This window comes from Oncorhynchus clarkii, chromosome 10, assembly GCF_045791955.1.
Source record: "Oncorhynchus clarkii lewisi isolate Uvic-CL-2024 chromosome 10, UVic_Ocla_1.0, whole genome shotgun sequence".
Taxonomy (NCBI): domain Eukaryota; kingdom Metazoa; phylum Chordata; class Actinopteri; order Salmoniformes; family Salmonidae; genus Oncorhynchus; species Oncorhynchus clarkii.
Window position 1 is genome coordinate 3,309,901 of NC_092156.1, and position 17,686 is coordinate 3,327,586.

The following is a 17,686-nucleotide window of genomic DNA, read 5'->3' on the forward strand; positions in this document are numbered from 1 at the left end:
TCCTCTTCCTCCTCTTCCGTACCTACACAACACAATTAATGTATACAGTTGAAGTAGGAAGTTTACATACACCTTAGCCAAACACATTTAAACACAGTTTTTCACAATTCCTTGACATTTAATTAATTGTCTTAGGTCAGTTAGGATCACCACTTTATTTTCAGAATAATAGTAGAGAGAATTATTTATTTCAGCTTTTATTTCTTTCATCACATTCCCAGTGGGTCAGAAGTTTACATACACTCAATTAGTATTTGGTAGCATTGCCTTTATATTGTTTAACTTGGGTCAAATGTTTCTGGTAGCCTTCCACAAGCTTCCCACAGTATGTTGGGTGAATTTTGGCCCATTCCTCCTGACAGAGCTGGTGTAACTGAGTCAGGTTTGTAGGCCTCCTTGCTCGTACACACCTTTTCAGTTCTGCCCACAAATTAACTATAGGATTGAGGTCAGGACTTTGTGAAGGACACTCCAATACCTTGACTTTGTTGTCCTTAAGCCATTTTGCCACAAATTTGGAAGTATGCTTGGAGTCATTGTCCATTTGGAAGGCCCAATTTGAGACCAAGCTTTAACTTCCTGACTGATGTCCTGAGATGTTGCTTCAATATATCCACATAATTTTCCATCCTCATGATGCCATCTGTTTTGTGAAGTGCACCAGTCCCTCCTGCAGCAAAGCATCCCCACAACATGATGCTGCCACCCCCATGCTTCACTGTTGGGATGGTGTTCTTTGGCTTTCAAGCCTCCCCCTTTTTCCACCAAACATAACGATGGTCATTATGGACAAACAGTTCTATTTTTGTTTCATTAGACCAGAGGACATTTCTCCAAAAAGTACGATCTTTGTCCCCATGTGCAGTTGCAAACCGTAGTCTGGCTTTTTTATGGCGGTTTTGGAGCAGTGGCTTCTTCCTTGCTGAGCGTCTTTTCAGGTTATGTCGATATAGAACTCATTTTTACTGTGGATATAGATACGGTTGTACCTGTTTCCTCCAGAATCTTCACAAGGTCCTTTGCTGTTGTTCTGGGATTGATTTGCACTTTTCGCACCAAAGTACATTCATCTCTAGGAGACAGAACGTGTCTCCTCCCTGAGTGGTATGACGGCTCCGTGGTCCCATGGTGTTTATACTTGCATACTATTGTTTGTACAGATGAACGTGGTACCTTCAGGCGTTTGGAAATTGCTCCCAAGGATGAACCACATTTGTGGAGGTCTGCAATGTTTATTCTGAGGTCTTGGCTGATTTATTTAGATTTTCCCATGATGTCAAGCAAAGAGGCACTGAGTTTGAAGGTGGGCCTTGAAATACATCCACAGGTACACCTCCAATTGACTCAAATGATGTCAATTAGCCTATCAGAAACTTCTAAAGCCATGACATCGTTTTCTGGAATTTTCCAGGCACAGTCAAATTAGTGTATGTAAACTTCTGACCCACTGGAATTGTGATGCAGTGAATTATAAGTGAAAGAATCTGTCTGTAAACAATTGTTGGAAAAATTACTTGTGTCATGCACAAAGTAGATGTTCTAACCGACTTGCCAAAACCATAATTTGTTAATTAACAAGAACTTTGTGGAGTGGTTGAAAAAAATAGTTTTAATGACTCCAACCTGAGTGTATGTAAACTTCTGACTTCAACTGTAGCTGATACCAAATGGCACACGATGCTACTGTTTAAAAATGGTCAAGTAACTAACTAACTTGCAGTGTATTCTGGGATAGGTGACTGACCATAGTCCTCCAGGGCTTTAAGTGACACATCAAGGTGGGTGGAGCCAAAGGGGTTTCGTACGAATCTCCGCCTCCTCCTCAGGTCGTCCTCCCAGTAGTCCAGACGCCAGAAGTCGTGTAATTGGCTAAGGTAATAAAAGAGGTTAGTAAATAAGTTAAAGCAGCTCATGTAATTGGTTGAGAGAGAGAAAGGGGGGCGGAACACAAGGCTCAATAAAGACATGTTCAGATGAATAGACATAAAAGGTCACGTTAGCTCCTCCTCCTAGTATTCATGCTATGGCTGTGTGCTGTGATTTAGTGAGACCGTTAGCTCCTCCTCCTAGTCTTCATGTTATGGCTGTGTGCTGTGATTTAGTGAGACCGTTAGCTCCTCCTAGTCTTCATGCTATGGCTGTGTGCTGTGATTTAGTGAGACCGTTAGCTCCTCCTAGTCTTCATGCTATTGCTGTGTGCTGTGATTTAGTGAGACCGTTAGCTCCTCCTCCTAGTCTTCATGCTATGGCTGTGTGCTGTGATTTAGTTAGACCCTTAGCTCCTCCTCCTAGTCTTCATGCTATGGCTGTGTACTGTGATTTAGTGAGACTGTTAGCTCCTCCTCCTAGTCTTCATGCTATGGCTGTGTGCTGTGATTTAGTGAGACCATTAGCTCCTCCTCCTAGTCTTCATGTTATGGCCGTGTGCTGTGATTTAGTGAGACCGTTAGCTCCTCCTCCTAGTCTTCATGTTATGGCCGTGTGCTGTGATTTAGTGAGACCGTTAGCTCCTCCTCCTAGTCTTCATGCTATGGCTGTGTACTGTGATTTAGTGAAACCTTTAGCTCCTCCTCCTAGTCTTCATGCTATGGCTGTGTGCTGTTATTTAGTGAGACCGTTAGCTCCTCCTCCTAGTCTTCATGTTATGGCCGTGTGCTGTGATTTAGTGAGACCGTTAGCTCCTCCTCCTAGTCTTCATGTTATGGCCGTGTGCTGTGATTTAGTGAGACCGTTAGCTCCTCCTCCTAGTCTTCATGCTATGGCTGTGTACTGTGATTTAGTGAGACCGTTAGCTCCTCCTCCTAGTCTTCATGTTATGGCTGTGTGCTGTGATTTAGTGAGACCGTTAGCTCCTCCTCCTAGTCTTCATGCTATGGCCGTGTGCTGTGATTTAGTGAGACCGTTAGCTCCTCCTCCTAGTCTTCATGTTATGGCTGTGTGCTGTGATTTAGAGAGACCGTTAGCTCCTCCTCCTAGTATTCATGCTATGGCTGTGTGCTGTGATTTAGTGAGACCGTTAGCTCCTCCTCCTAGTCTTCATGCTATGGCTGTGTGCTGTGATTTAGTGAGACCGTTAGCTCCTCCTCCTAGTCTTCATGCTATGGCTGTGTGCTGTGATTTAGTGAGACCGTTAGCTCCTCCTCCTAGTCTTCATGCTATGGCTGTGTGCTGTGATTTAGTGAGACCGTTAGCTCCTCCTCCTAGTCTTCATGCTATGGCCGTGTGCTGTGATTTAGTGAGACCGTTAGCTCCTCCTCCTAGTCTTCATGCTATGGCTGTGTGCTGTGATTTAGTGAGACCGTTAGCTCCTCCTAATAGTCTTCATGCTATGGCTGTGTACTGTGATTTAGTGAGACCGTTAGCTCCTCCTCCTAGTCTTCATGCTATGGCTGTGTGCTGTGATTTAGTGAGACCGTTAGCTCCTCCTCCTAGTCTTCATGCTATGGCCGTGTGCTGTGATTTAGTGAGACCGTTAGCTCCTCCTCCTAGTCTTCATGCTATGTTATCAATCAAAACATGTGTGTCTGAGCAAGAAGACAGATACTTCCTGTTTTCCAGTCTTCCTGTCTCAAAGCGAACCTAACTTGACCCTCGACATCACAGTGACATCCTTCCAACCTATCCCTGTGTGTGTTTCATCTCTGACCTTCCCACTACCTCTCACCTCTGTGACATCGTGCCCCATGCCCCGTGCTTATTGGTCAGGATGTTGAGTATCTTCTGTTTCAATTGGTTGGCGGTCACATGGTCCCTGTGCTTGGCAGCGCTGATCAGGTGATCACACATCTTCTCCTCCTCCCTCCTGTCAGCAGCGTACTGGGCACAGTTAGACTGGGGGGGGGGGGGGGGGAGAAGGAGATAGAAAGAGAGGGGGGGGGGGGAAAGAGAGAGAAGTTGAGATGTGCAGATATATAGATATCATGTTTCAGTGGACTGGAGATTTACTGAGACAGACAGACAGACAGAGAGAGACAGACAGACAGACAGACAGACAGACAGACAGACAGACAGACAGACAGACAGACAGACAGACAGACAGACAGACAGACAGACAGACAGAGACATACAGTCAGAGACATACAGTCAGAGACATACAGACAGAGACATACAGACAGAGACATACAGACAGAGACATACAGACAGAGACATACAGTCAGAGACATACAGACAGAGACATACAGTCAGAGACATACAGACAGAGACATACAGACAGACACATACAGACAGAGACATACAGTCAGAGACATACAGACATACAGTCAGAGACATACAGTCAGAGACATACAGACAAGAGACATACAGACAGAGACATACAGTCAGAGACATACAGTCAGAGACATACAGACAGAGACATACAGACAGAGACATACAGTCAGAGACATACAGACATACAGTCAGAGACATACAGTCAGAGACATACAGACAGACAGAGACATACAGACATACAGTCAGAGACATACAGACATACGGACAGAGACATACAGACAGAGAAATACAGTCAGACAGAGACATACAGTCAGACAGACAGACATACAGACAGAGACAGACAGACATACAGACAGAGACATACAGACAGAGACATACAGTCAGACAGACATATAGACAGAGACATACAGACAGAGACATACAGTCAGAGACATACAGTCAGAGACATACAGACAGATACATACAGTCAGAGACATACAGACAGACAGAGACATACAGACAGACAGACATACAGACAGAGACATACAGACAGAGACATACAGAGACATACAGACAGACAGACAGACATACAGACAGAGACATACAGACAGAGACATACAGTCAGAGACATACAGACAGACAGACATACAGACATACAGACATACAGACAGAGACATACAGATAGAGACATACAGTCAGAGACATACAGTCGGAGACATACAGACAGACAGACAGACAGACAGACAGAGAGAGACAGACATACAGTCAGAGACATACAGATATACGGACAGAGACATACAGACAGAGACATACAGTCAGACAGAGACATACAGTCAGACAGACAGACATACAGACAGAGACAGACAGACAGAGACATACAGTCAGACAGACAGACATATAGACAGAGACATAGAGTCAGAGACATACAGACAGAGACATACAGTCAGAGACATACAGAGACATACAGACAGACAGACAGACATACAGACAGAGACATACAGACAGAGACATACAGTCAGAGACATACAGACAGACAGACATAGACATACAGACATACAGACATACAGACAGAGACATACAGATAGAGACATACAGTCAGAGACATACAGTCGGAGACATACAGACAGACAGACAGAGACATACAGACTGACAGAGAGAGACAGATACATACAGACATACAGTCAGAGACATACAGTCAGAGACATACAGACAGACAGAGACATACAGACATACAGTCAGAGACATACAGATATACGGACAGAGACATACAGACAGAGACATACAGTCAGACAGAGACATACAGTCAGACAGACAGACATACAGACAGAGACAGACAGACAGACAGACAGACAGACAGACAGACATACAGACAGACAGACAGACAGACATACAGACAGAGACATACAGACAGAGACATACAGTCAGACAGACAGACATATAGACAGAGACATACAGACAGAGACATAGAGTCAGAGACATATAGACAGACATACAGTCAGAGACATACAGACAGACAGAGACATACAGACAGACATACAGACAGAGACATACAGACAGAGACATACAGACAGACAGACAGAGACATAGACAGACAGACATACAGACAGAGACATACAGACAGAGACATACAGTCAGAGACATACAGACAGACAGACATAGACATACAGACATACATACATACAGACAGAGACATACAGATAGAGACATACAGTCAGAGACATACAGTCGGAGACATACAGACAGACAGAGACATACAGTCAGAGACATACAGACATACGGACAGAGACATACAGACAGAGACATACAGTCAGACAGAGACATATAGTCAGACAGACAGACATACAGACAGAGACAGACAGACAGACAGACAGACAGACAGACAGACAGAGACATACAGACAGACAGACAGACATACAGACAGAGACATACAGACAGACATACAGACAGAGACATACAGACAGACAGACAGACATATAGACAGAGACATACAGACAGAGACATACAGTCAGAGACATACAGACAGAGAAATACAGTCAGAGACATACAGACAGACAGAGACATACAGACAGACAGACAGACATACAGACAGAGACATACAGACAGAGACATACAGACAGAGACATACAGTCAGAGACACACAGACATACAGTCAGAGACATACAGTCAGAGACATACAGGCAGACAGAGACATACAGACATACAGTCAGAGACATACAGACATACGGACAGAGACATACAGACAGAGACATACAGTCAGACAGAGACATACAGTCAGACAGACAGACATACAGACAGAGACAGACAGACATACAGACAGAGACATACAGACAGACAGACATATAGACAGAGACATACAGACAGAGACATACAGACAGAGACATACAGTCAGAGACATACAGACAGACAGAGACATAGAGACAGACAGACATACAGACAGAGACATACAGACAGAGACATACAGACAGACAGACAGACAGACAGACAGACAGACAGACAGACAGAGACATACAGACAGAGACATACAGTCAGAGACATACAGACATACAGTCAGAGACATACAGTCAGAGACATACAGACAGACAGAGACATACAGACATACAGTCAGAGACATACAGACATACGGACAGAGACATACAGACAGAGACATACAGTCAGACAGAGACATACAGTCAGACAGACAGACATACAGACAGAGACAGACAGACATACAGACAGAGACATACAGACAGACAGACAGACATATAGACAGAGACATACAGACAGAGACATACAGACAGAGACATACAGTCAGAGACATACAGACAGACAGAGACATACAGACAGACAGACATACAGACAGAGACATACAGACAGAGACATACAGACAGAGACATACAGACAGACAGACAGACAGACAGACAGAGACATACAGACAGAGACATACAGACAGAGACATACAGTCAGAGACATACAGACAGACAGACAGAGACATACAGACAGAGACATACAGTCAGAGACATACAGTCAGAGACATACAGACAGACAGACAGAGACATACAGACAGACAAAGAGAGACAGATACATATAGACATACAGTCAGAGACAGACAGTCAGACAATGTCTCTGTGTTCACCTCAAACTCAGCGTGTTTGTGTACGTCTTCAGCTCTCTGTCTGTTCAGGATAAACTCTGCCTCGTTGGCCACACGCACAATGTGGTCCTTCATAGCATGGCACAGCAGTCTGAGGTGAGAGAGGGAAGAGAGGTGGAACAGAAGGGGAGAGAGAAGAGACAGAGTGGGATGGGTGAGGGAGGGAGAGAGAAGAGTGAGAGGGTGAGGAGAAAGAGAGTGGGAGGGGTGGGTGAAAGAGAGCAACAGAGTGGGAGGGGTGAGGGAGGGAGAGAGAAGAGACAGAGTGGGAGGGGTGAGGGAGGGAGAGAGAGAGAAGAGACAGATTGGGATGGGTGAGGGAGGGAGGGAGAGAGAAGAGACAGATTGGGATGGGTGAGGGAGGGAGAGAGAAGAGACAGAGTGGGAGGGGTGAGGGAGGGAGAGAGAGAGAAGAGACAGAGTGGGAGGGGTGAGGGAGGGAGAGAGAGAGAAGAGACAGAGTGGGAGGGGTAAGGAGGGAGAGAGAAGAGAGAGTGGGAGGGGTGAGGGAGAGAGAGAAGAGATAGAGTGGGAGGGGTGAGGGAGGGAGAGAGAAGAGACAGATTGGGAGGGGTGAGGGAGGGAGAGAGAAGAGAGAGTGGGAGGGGTGAGGGAGGGAGAGAGAAGAGACAGATTGGGAGGGGTGAGGGAGGGAGAGAGAAGAGAGAGTGGGAGGGGTGAGGGAGGGAGAGAGAAGAGACAGAGTGGGAGGGGTGAGGGAGGGAGAGAGAAGAGTGAAAGGGTGAGGAGAGAGAGAGTGGGAGGGGTGAGGGAGAGAGAGAGCCAGAGTAAAAGGGTGAGGGTGGGACAGAGTGGGGGGGTGAGGGAGGGAGACAGAGAGGGAGGGCGAGAGAGAGACAGAGTGGGGGGGGGGGGGGGGGGGTGAGAGAGAGAGACAGAGTGGGGTGTGGGGGAGAGAGGGATAGTGGTGGGGTGAGGGAGAGAGAAACTCCTTATAGCTGTGCAATAAGTAATGTGATATCTGCAACACGGACATGAGCATACAATTCCTGATGGTGATAAGAGATTAAGCAGTATAATATAGATAGATCAATGTGATAGGTGATTGATTACCTTCCCTCGTTAATGAGCTCGATGAAGGCCAGACCGGCGTTCTTCTGGATTGAGTTCTGCCACTCCTGGAAACACAACACAGACACAAGGTCACACACGGACAACTACAGACCACTACTAACCCCCAAGGACCACTATGGACCACCACGGACCACTACTAACCCCCACGGACCACTATGGACCACCACAGACCCCTATGGACCACTACTAACCCCCACGGACCACTATGGACCACCATGGACAACTACTAACCCCCTCGGACCACCACGGACCACCACGGACCACTATGGACCACCACAGACCACTACTAACCCCCACGGAGCACGACTAACCCCCACGGACCACCACGGACCACTACTAACCCCCACGGAGCACCACTAACCCCCACGGACCACCACGGACCACTACTAACCCCCACAGAGCACCACTAACCCCCACAGACCACTACTAACCCCCTCGGACCACCACGGACCACTACAGACCACTACGGACCACCACGGACCACTACTAACCCCCACGGACTACCACGGACCACCACACACCACTATGGACCAGCACGGGCCACTACGGACCACCATGGACACTACAGTCACTATGGACCACCACTGACCACTACGGACCACTACGGACCACTATCACAATAAATCCATGTAATATAGTCTACCTACACCTTCATAATAAATCCATGTAATATAGGCTACACCATCACAATAAATCCATGTAATATAGTCTACACCATCACAATAAATCCATGTACTATAGTCTACCTACACCATCACAATAAATCCATGTAATATAGTCTACACCATCACAATAAATCCATGTAATATAGTCTACACCTTCACAATAAATCCATGTAATATAGTCTACACCATCACAATAAATCCATGTAATATAGTCTACACCTTCACAATAAATCCATGTAATATAGTCTACACCATCACAATAAATCCATGTAATATAGTCTACACCTTCACAATAAATCCATGTAATATAGTCTACACCTTCACAATAAATCCATGTAATATAGTCTACCTACACCATCACAATAAATCCATGTAATATAGTCTACACCTTCACAATAAATCCATGTAATATATTCTACACCATCACAATAAATCCATGTAATATAGTCTACCTACACCATCACAATAAATCCATGTAATATAGTCTACACCATCACAATAAATCCATGTAATATAGTCTACACCATCACAATAAATCCATGTAATATAGTCTACCTACACCATCACAATAAATCCATGTAATATAGTCTACACCTTCACAGTAAATCCATGTAATATAGGCTACCTACACCATCACAATAAATCCATGTAATATATTCTACACCTTCACAATAAATCCATGTAATATAGTCTACACCATCACAATAAATCCATGTAATATAGTCTACCTACACCATCACAATAAATCCATGTAATATAGTCTACACCATCACAATAAATCCATGTAATATAGTCTACACCATCACAATAAATCCATGTAATATAGTCTACCTACACCATCACAATAAATCCATGTAATATAGTCTACACCATCACAATAATTCCATGTAATATAGGCTACACCATCACAATAAATCCATGTAATATAGTCTACCTACACCATCACAATAAATCCATGTAATATAGTCTACACCATCACAATAAATCCATGTTATATAGTCTACCTACACCATCACAGTAAATCAATGTAATATAGTCTACACCATCACAATAAATCCATGTAATATAGCCTACACCATCACAATAAATCCATGTAATATAGTCTACACCTTCACAATAAATCCATGTAATATAGTCTACACCATCACAATAAATCCATGTTATGTAGTCTACCTACACCATCAAAATAAATCCATGTAATATAGTCTACACCATCACAATAAATCCATTATTTGTTTTAGACTGTCTAAAAAAACATGATATGTAGAAAATTTAGTCTTATTTCAGAAGAACAGAACAGCATACTCTGAGTTGTCCTGATGTTAGGTCCTGTCCTCATGTTAGGTCCTGTCCTTATGTTAGGGTCCTGTCCTTATGTTAGGTCCTGTCCTCATGCTAGGTCCTGTCCTCATGTTAGGTCCTTATGTTAGGTCCTGTCCTCATGTTAGGTCCTTATGTTAGGTCCTGTCCTCATGTTAGGTCCTGTCCTCATGTTAGGTCCTGTCCTTATGTTAGGGTCCTGTCCTTATGTTAGGTCCTGTCCTCATGCTAGGTCCTGTCCTCATGCTAGGTCCTTATGTTAGGTCCTGTCCTCATGTTAGGTCCTTATGTTAGGTCCTGTCCTCATGTTAGGTCCTGTCCTTATGTTAGATCCTGTCCTCATGTTAGGTCCTGTCCTTATGTTAGGTCCTGTCCTCATGTTAGGTCCTGTCCTTATGTTAGGGTCCTGTCCTTATGTTAGGTCCTGTCCTCATGCTAGGTCCTGTCCTCATGTTAGGTCCTTATGTTAGGGTCCTGTCCTTATGTTAGGGTCCTGTCCTTATGTTAGGGTCCTGTCCTTATGTTAGGTCCTGTCCTTATGTTAGGGCCCTGTCCTTATGTTAGGGTCCTGTCCTTATGTTAGGGTCCTGTCCTTATGTTAGGGTCCTGTCCTTATGTTAGGGTCCTGTCCTGATGTTAGGTCTTGTCCTCCTGTTAGGTCCTGATCTGGCTACATCATACGGCTGTGGGCTCCACTAGTTCATTTTAGCAGACAAGATTGGCTTAGAACTCATTAACATTATTAATCATTAACATTATTAATCATTAACATTATTAATCATTAACATTATTAATCATTAACATTATTTTATAGTAGAACAATAGAACAAACCTGAATAAAAAAACGTTTTGAGGAAATTGAACACAGATAAAATAGATATTCAATAAAATAGAAAGGATATTTTCCCCCAAACGATTTGAGGAAGTGTTGCACGAGGTTATTCTGTGTTGAGGGGGTTAACAAAGAAACTGGTCCTCCTACCTGCTTCATTTAGATTATTAATGTGACTAGTTGTTCTACAAACGTTGGGTTATACGTTTGATTTAATACATTGTACGGCTGCATGATGAGACTCTAATGATGATTTTAAAAAAGTCACCTGAAAAAGGCATGAGCTCTGCTTTGTTTGTACACACTTCATCATTCTCTCATTCACAATTTTGACTTGATATCCCGGCAGCATCCCCTTCGTGTAACGTAATGGACCTTCCGTGTCTTTTGCCGTTGTGCCCTTCTTCCTGAGTGCTGTGCTGCTCCGAAGCACCTCTCACTCACATGGCTCTCCATCATGTGATCGGGTCTTTCTCACTACAAGTGAAGACAGACACTTCGGGGACGCAACTGCGAGCGTCCCTTATCCAATTCCGAGGTGCATATTGAAGATATTGGAAAAACGGACCACATTTACTTTTCATCAGCCAACAAGATGTGGGAGCAATTATTAGGAAATGGAAGACACACAAGACCACAATAAATTCATAAAAAATCCTACAATGTGATTTTCTGGATTTTTTCTCCTCATTTTCTCCTCATTTTGTCTGTCATAGTTGAAGTGTACCTAGGATGAAAATTACAGGTCTCTCATTATCTTTTTAAGTGGGAGAACTTGCACAATGGGTGGCTGACTAAATACTTTTTTGCCCCACTGTATTTCACTGGTCACCCCCAAAGCCAATTCCTCCTTTGGCCGCCTCTCCTTCCAGTTCTCTGCTGCCAATGACTGGAACGAACTACAAAAATCTCTCTTTTTTTTATTCACAAATATTGTCACTCATCAGACTATTCTTGATTTAATCTTGATTTAATGTACTAAATATGTGTGTGAACTTTGTTTTGTTTTGTTTTGTTTTAGAATGGACCATTATCATGCTCCTGTATCGAAACAGGAGAAAAATACAAGATCACTTAAATAGGGCATGGAGGACGCTTTTCCCCGTGGTTATTTTCATGCCAGCCAGGTAGGCTATACTCCTGTTGTAAAGAGAAGCAATGTGCTTAATATTAGGAAATTTAAGAAAAAAATATAGTAGGCCTAGTCTAGAGAAAGCTGATCCTCCACTTTTTAATAGAGGCCATCAAATCAAATCAAATTTGATTTGTCACATGCGCCGAATACAACAAGTGTAGACTTTGCCGTGAAATGCTTCTCTTACAAGAGTCAATGTGGAGGCTATATACAGGGTATTACGGTACAGAGTCAATGTGGAGACTATATACAGGGTATTACGGTACAGAGTCAATGTGGAGACTATATACAGGGTGTTACGGTACAGAGTCAATGTGGAGGCTATATACAGGGTGTTATGGTACAGAGTCAATGTGGAGGCTATATACAGGGGGTACCGGTACAGAGTCAATGTGGAGGCTATATACAGGGGGTACCGGTACAGAGTCAATGTGGAGGCTATATACAGGGTGTTACGGTACAGAGTCAATGTGGAGGCTATATACAGGATATTATGGTAAAGAGTCAATATGGAGTCAATGAGGAGGCTATATACAGGTGGTACCGGTACAGGGTCAATGTGTGGGGGTACAGGCTAGTTGAGGTAATCTGTACACTGTTTTCTCAGCAATTGCATAGTATATATAAATGTTGCGCAACATGAGATTTCATGAAGTCCTTGATCAGATTTTCCATTAGATTTCTATTGATGTCAGAGTGATTAGATGGACAATAGAGTACTGGGTACCAGGCAGTTAACGCATTTGGTAGACTAATGACCATCAGCCAATAGGAGAAGCCTATTCGCCTGGATTTTGTGACGGTAATTTTGTGATGGTAATATGATCACCGCAAAAGCCCTAGTTGTGATTAGTTTCAGTTGAATACTCAAATACCCAATATCACAACCGAACCCTCTCTATCATGTGACCAGTGATCATCAGACACATTTTCCCAGACAGTATACAGGATGCAGACTGCATCATTAGCTCTACTGACTAAGAGCTTAATCGAAGCCAGTTGAAACCCATGATAGAGGGAGGGAGGGAGGGAGAGAGGGAGAGAGGGAGAGAGAGAGAGAGAGAGAGAGATATTTCACTTTATATATTTATATATTTACTTTATATATTATCTACCTCACTTGCTTTGGCAATGTTAACACATGTTTCCCATGCCAATAAAGCCCTTGATTTGAAATTGAATTGAATTGAGAGCGAGAGCGAGAGCGAGAGCGAGAGCGAGAGAGAGAGAGAGAGAGAGAGAGAGAGATACATTATTTCCATGGCCGGGATGGGTCTGGAGAACTCAGGGGAGCGTCTCAGGTTCACTTCCCCATCCCAGGGATCAATATCCGGGCTAGGGTTCTGTCCCATGGGCCCCTAATGGAAGACAAGGCTGGAGCCCTGGGTAATACTAGACACACTGACAGGTAGAGGAGAGGACAGGAGAGGGGGAGGAGAGGAGTAGATGAGAGGGCAGAGAGGGGGAGGAGAGGAGAGGAAAGGAGGGAAGAGGGGAGGAGGAGATGAGAGATAAAGGAAAGTGAGAAGTGTAGAGGAGACGATGAGAGAGAGAGGAGGATGTCGTAGGAAGAGAGGTGAGGAGAAGAAAGGTGGACAGGACGGAGACAACATAAGGAGAAGAGGAGAAGAGGATGGGACAGCAGAAAAGTCAGGAGGAAATGGATAGAAAGAAGAAAGAAGAGGACTGCAGAGGAGAAGAGAAGAGGAGGTTGGGAAAGGAAAGGACTGGAGAGGAGAAGAGAAGAGGGAAGAGGGGGTTTGGAAAGGATAGGACTGGAGAGGAGAAGAGAAGAGGGAAGAGGAGGTTTGGAAAGGAGAGGACTGGAGAGGAGAAGAGAGGAGAGAAGAGGAGTTTGGGAAAGGAGAGGACTGGAGAAGAGAGGAGAGGAGGATGAGAGGAGTGGACCCCTAAAAGGACAAGAACATCTCAACTGTAATCTTGAACAACTAGTGGAAAACCACTCATACCCCCAGAGGACAAAGCTGAAGAACAAAAGTCAGAGGTGAGAATCATTATGTTTCTACTTCTGCATGTTATCTACGGGCCCTGCCACACCTTGTTTGGGATATCGTTGTTTTCCAAAGTGGCGCTTGGTCCTCAAAGACCAAGTCAGTAGAGAGAGAGGACATGGTTTGATAATATATAGTAAAAGACAGTAGAGAGAGAGAGGACATGGTTTGATAATATAGTAAAAGACAGTAGAGAGAGAGAGGACATGGTTGGATAATATAGTTAAAGACAGTAGAGAGGACATGGTTGGATAATATAGTAAAAGACAGTAGAGAGAGAGGACATGGTTGGATAATATAGTAAAAGACAGTAGAGAGAGGACATGGTTGGATAATATAGTAAAAGACAGTAGAGAGAGGACATGGTTGGATAATATAGTAAAAGACAGTAGAGAGAGAGGACATGGTTGGATAATATAGTAAAGACAGTAGAGAGAGAGGACATGGTTGGATAATATAGTAAAAGACAGTAGAGAGAGAGGACATGGTTGGATAATATAGTAAAGACAGTAGAGAGAGAGGACATGGTTGGATAATATAGTAAAAGACAGTAGAGAGAGAGGACATGGTTGGATAATATAGTAAAGACAGTAGAGAGAGAGGACATGGTTGGATAATATAGTAAAAGACAGTAGAGAGGACATGGTTGGATGATATAGTAAAATACAGTAGAGAGAGAGGACATGGTTGGATAATATAGTAAAGACAGTAGAGAGAGAGGACATGGTTGGATAATATAGTAAAAGACAGTAGAGAGGACATGGTTGGATAATATAGTAAAAGACAGTAGAGAGAGAGGACATGGTTGGATAATATAGTAAAAGACAGTAGAGAGAGAGGACATGGTTGGATAATATAGTAAAAGACAGTAGAGAGAGAGGACATGGTTGGATAATATAGTAAAAGACAGTAGAGAGAGAGGACATGGTTGGATAATATAGTAAAAGACAGTAGAGAGAGAGGACATGGCTGGATAATATAGTAAAAGACAGTAGAGAGAGAGGACATGGTTGGATAATATAGTAAAAGACAGTAGAGAGAGAGGACATGGTTGGATAATATAGTAAAAGACAGTAGAGAGAGAGAGGACATGGTTGGATAATATAGTAAAAGACAGTAGAGAGGACATGGTTGGATAATATAGTAAAAGACAGTAGAGAGAGAGGACATGGTTGGATAATATAGTAAAAGACAGTAGAGAGGACATGGTTGGATAATATAGTAAAAGACAGTAGAGAGAGGACATGGTTGGATAATATGATAAAAGACAGTAGAGAGAGAGGACATGGTTGGATAATATAGTAAAGACAGTAGAGAGAGAGGACATGGTTGGATAATATAATAAAAGACAGTAGAGAGAGAGAGGACATGGTTGGATAATATAGTAAAAGACAGTAGAGAGAGAGAGGACATGGTTGGATAATATAGTAAAAGACAGTAGAGAGAGAGGACATGGTTGGATAATATAGTAAAGACAGTAGAGAGAGAGGACATGGCTGGATAATATAGTAAAAGACAGTAGAGAGGACATGGTTGGATAATATAGTAAAGACAGTAGAGAGAGAGGACATGGCTGGATAATATAGTAAAAGACAGTAGAGAGAGAGGACATGGTTGGATAATATAGTAAAAGACAGTAGAGAGGACATGGTTGGATAATATAGTAAAATACTGTAGAGAGAGAGGACATGGTTGGATAATATAGTAAAAGACAGTAGAGAGGACATGGTTGGATAATATAGTAAAAGACAGTAGAGAGAGAGAGGACATGGTTGGATAATATAGTAAAAGACAGTAGAGAGAGAGAGGACATGGCTGGATAATATAGTAAAAGACAGTAGAGAGAGAGGACATGGTTGGATAATATAGTAAAAGACAGTAGAGAGAGAGGACATGGTTGGATAATATAGTAAAAGACAGTAGAGAGGACATGGCTGGATAATATAGTAAAGACAGTAGAGAGAGAGGACATGGTTGGATAATATAGTAAAAGACAGTAGAGAGAGAGGACATGGTTGGATAATATAGTAAAAGACAGTAGAGAGGACATGGCTGGATAATATAGTAAAGACAGTAGAGAGAGGACATGGTTGGATAATATAGTAAAAGACAGTAGAGAGAGAGGACATGGTTGGATAATATAGTAAAAGACAGTAGAGAGGACATGGCTGGATAATATAGTAAAGACAGTAGAGAGAGAGGACATGGTTGGATAATATAGTAAAAGACAGTAGAGAGAGAGGACATGGTTGGATAATATAGTAAAAGACAGTAGAGAGGACATGGCTGGATAATATAGTAAAGACAGTAGAGAGAGAGGACATGGTTGGATAATATAGTAAAAGACAGTAGAGAGAGAGGACATGGCTGGATAATATAGTAAAAGACAGTAGAGAGGACATGGTTGGATAATATAGTAAAAGACAGTAGAGAGAGAGGACATGGTTGGATAATATAGTAAAGACAGTAGAGAGAGAGGACATGGTTGGATAATAAAGTAAAAGACAACAGAGAGAGGACATGGTTGGATAATATAGTAAAAGACAACAGAGAGAGGACATGGTTGGATAATATAGTAAAAGACAGTAGAGAGAGGACATGGTTGGATAATATAATAAAGACAGTAGAGAGAGAGGACATGGTTGGATAATATAATAAAGACAGTAGAGAGAGAGGACATGGTTGGATAATATAATAAAAGACAGTAGAGAGAACATGGTTGGATAATATAGTAAAAGACAGTAGAGAGAGGACATGGTTGGATAATATAATAAAGACAGTAGAGAGAGAGGACATGGTTGGATAATATAGTAAAAGACAGTAGAGAGAGAGGACATGGTTGGATAATATAGTAAAAGACAGTAGAGAGAGGACATGGTTGGATAATATAGTAAAAGACAGTAGAGAGAGGACATGGTTGGATAATATAATAAAGACAGTAGAGAGAGAGGACATGGTTGGATAATATAATAAAAGACAGTAGAGAGGACATGGTTGGATAATATAGTAAAAGACAGTAGAGAGAGGACATGGTTGGATAATATAATAAAGACAGTAGAGAGAGAGGACATGGTTGGATAATATAGTAAAAGACAGTAGAGAGAGAGGACATGGTTGGATAATATAGTAAAAGACAGTACAGAGGACATGGTTGGATAATATAGTAAAAGACAGTAGAGAGAGAGGACATGGTTGGATAATATAGTAAAAGACAGTAGAGAGAGAGGACATGGTTGGATAATATAATAAAAGACAGTAGAGAGAGAGGACATGGTTGGATAATATAGTAAAAGACAGTAGAGAGAGAGGACA

At 42.8% G+C, this 17,686-nt stretch overlaps 1 protein-coding gene across 1 annotated transcript in view; it reads right to left on the minus strand.

The window, feature by feature from the left end:
• The window catches only part of LOC139417919 (neurobeachin-like), a 278,963-nt gene that overhangs the window by 48,980 nt on the left and 212,297 nt on the right, over positions 1-17,686 (minus strand). Inside the window, exons 42-46 of the mRNA XM_071166910.1 lie at positions 8,390-8,454; positions 7,298-7,406; positions 3,665-3,831; positions 1,745-1,869; positions 1-22 (exon numbers count right to left, since the gene is read on the minus strand). The exon at positions 1-22 is cut by the window's left edge and continues 131 nt beyond it. Of these exons, the coding sequence (XP_071023011.1) occupies positions 1-22; positions 1,745-1,869; positions 3,665-3,831; positions 7,298-7,406; positions 8,390-8,454 (488 nt within the window). The remainder of the gene's footprint in view (positions 23-1,744; positions 1,870-3,664; positions 3,832-7,297; positions 7,407-8,389; positions 8,455-17,686) is intronic.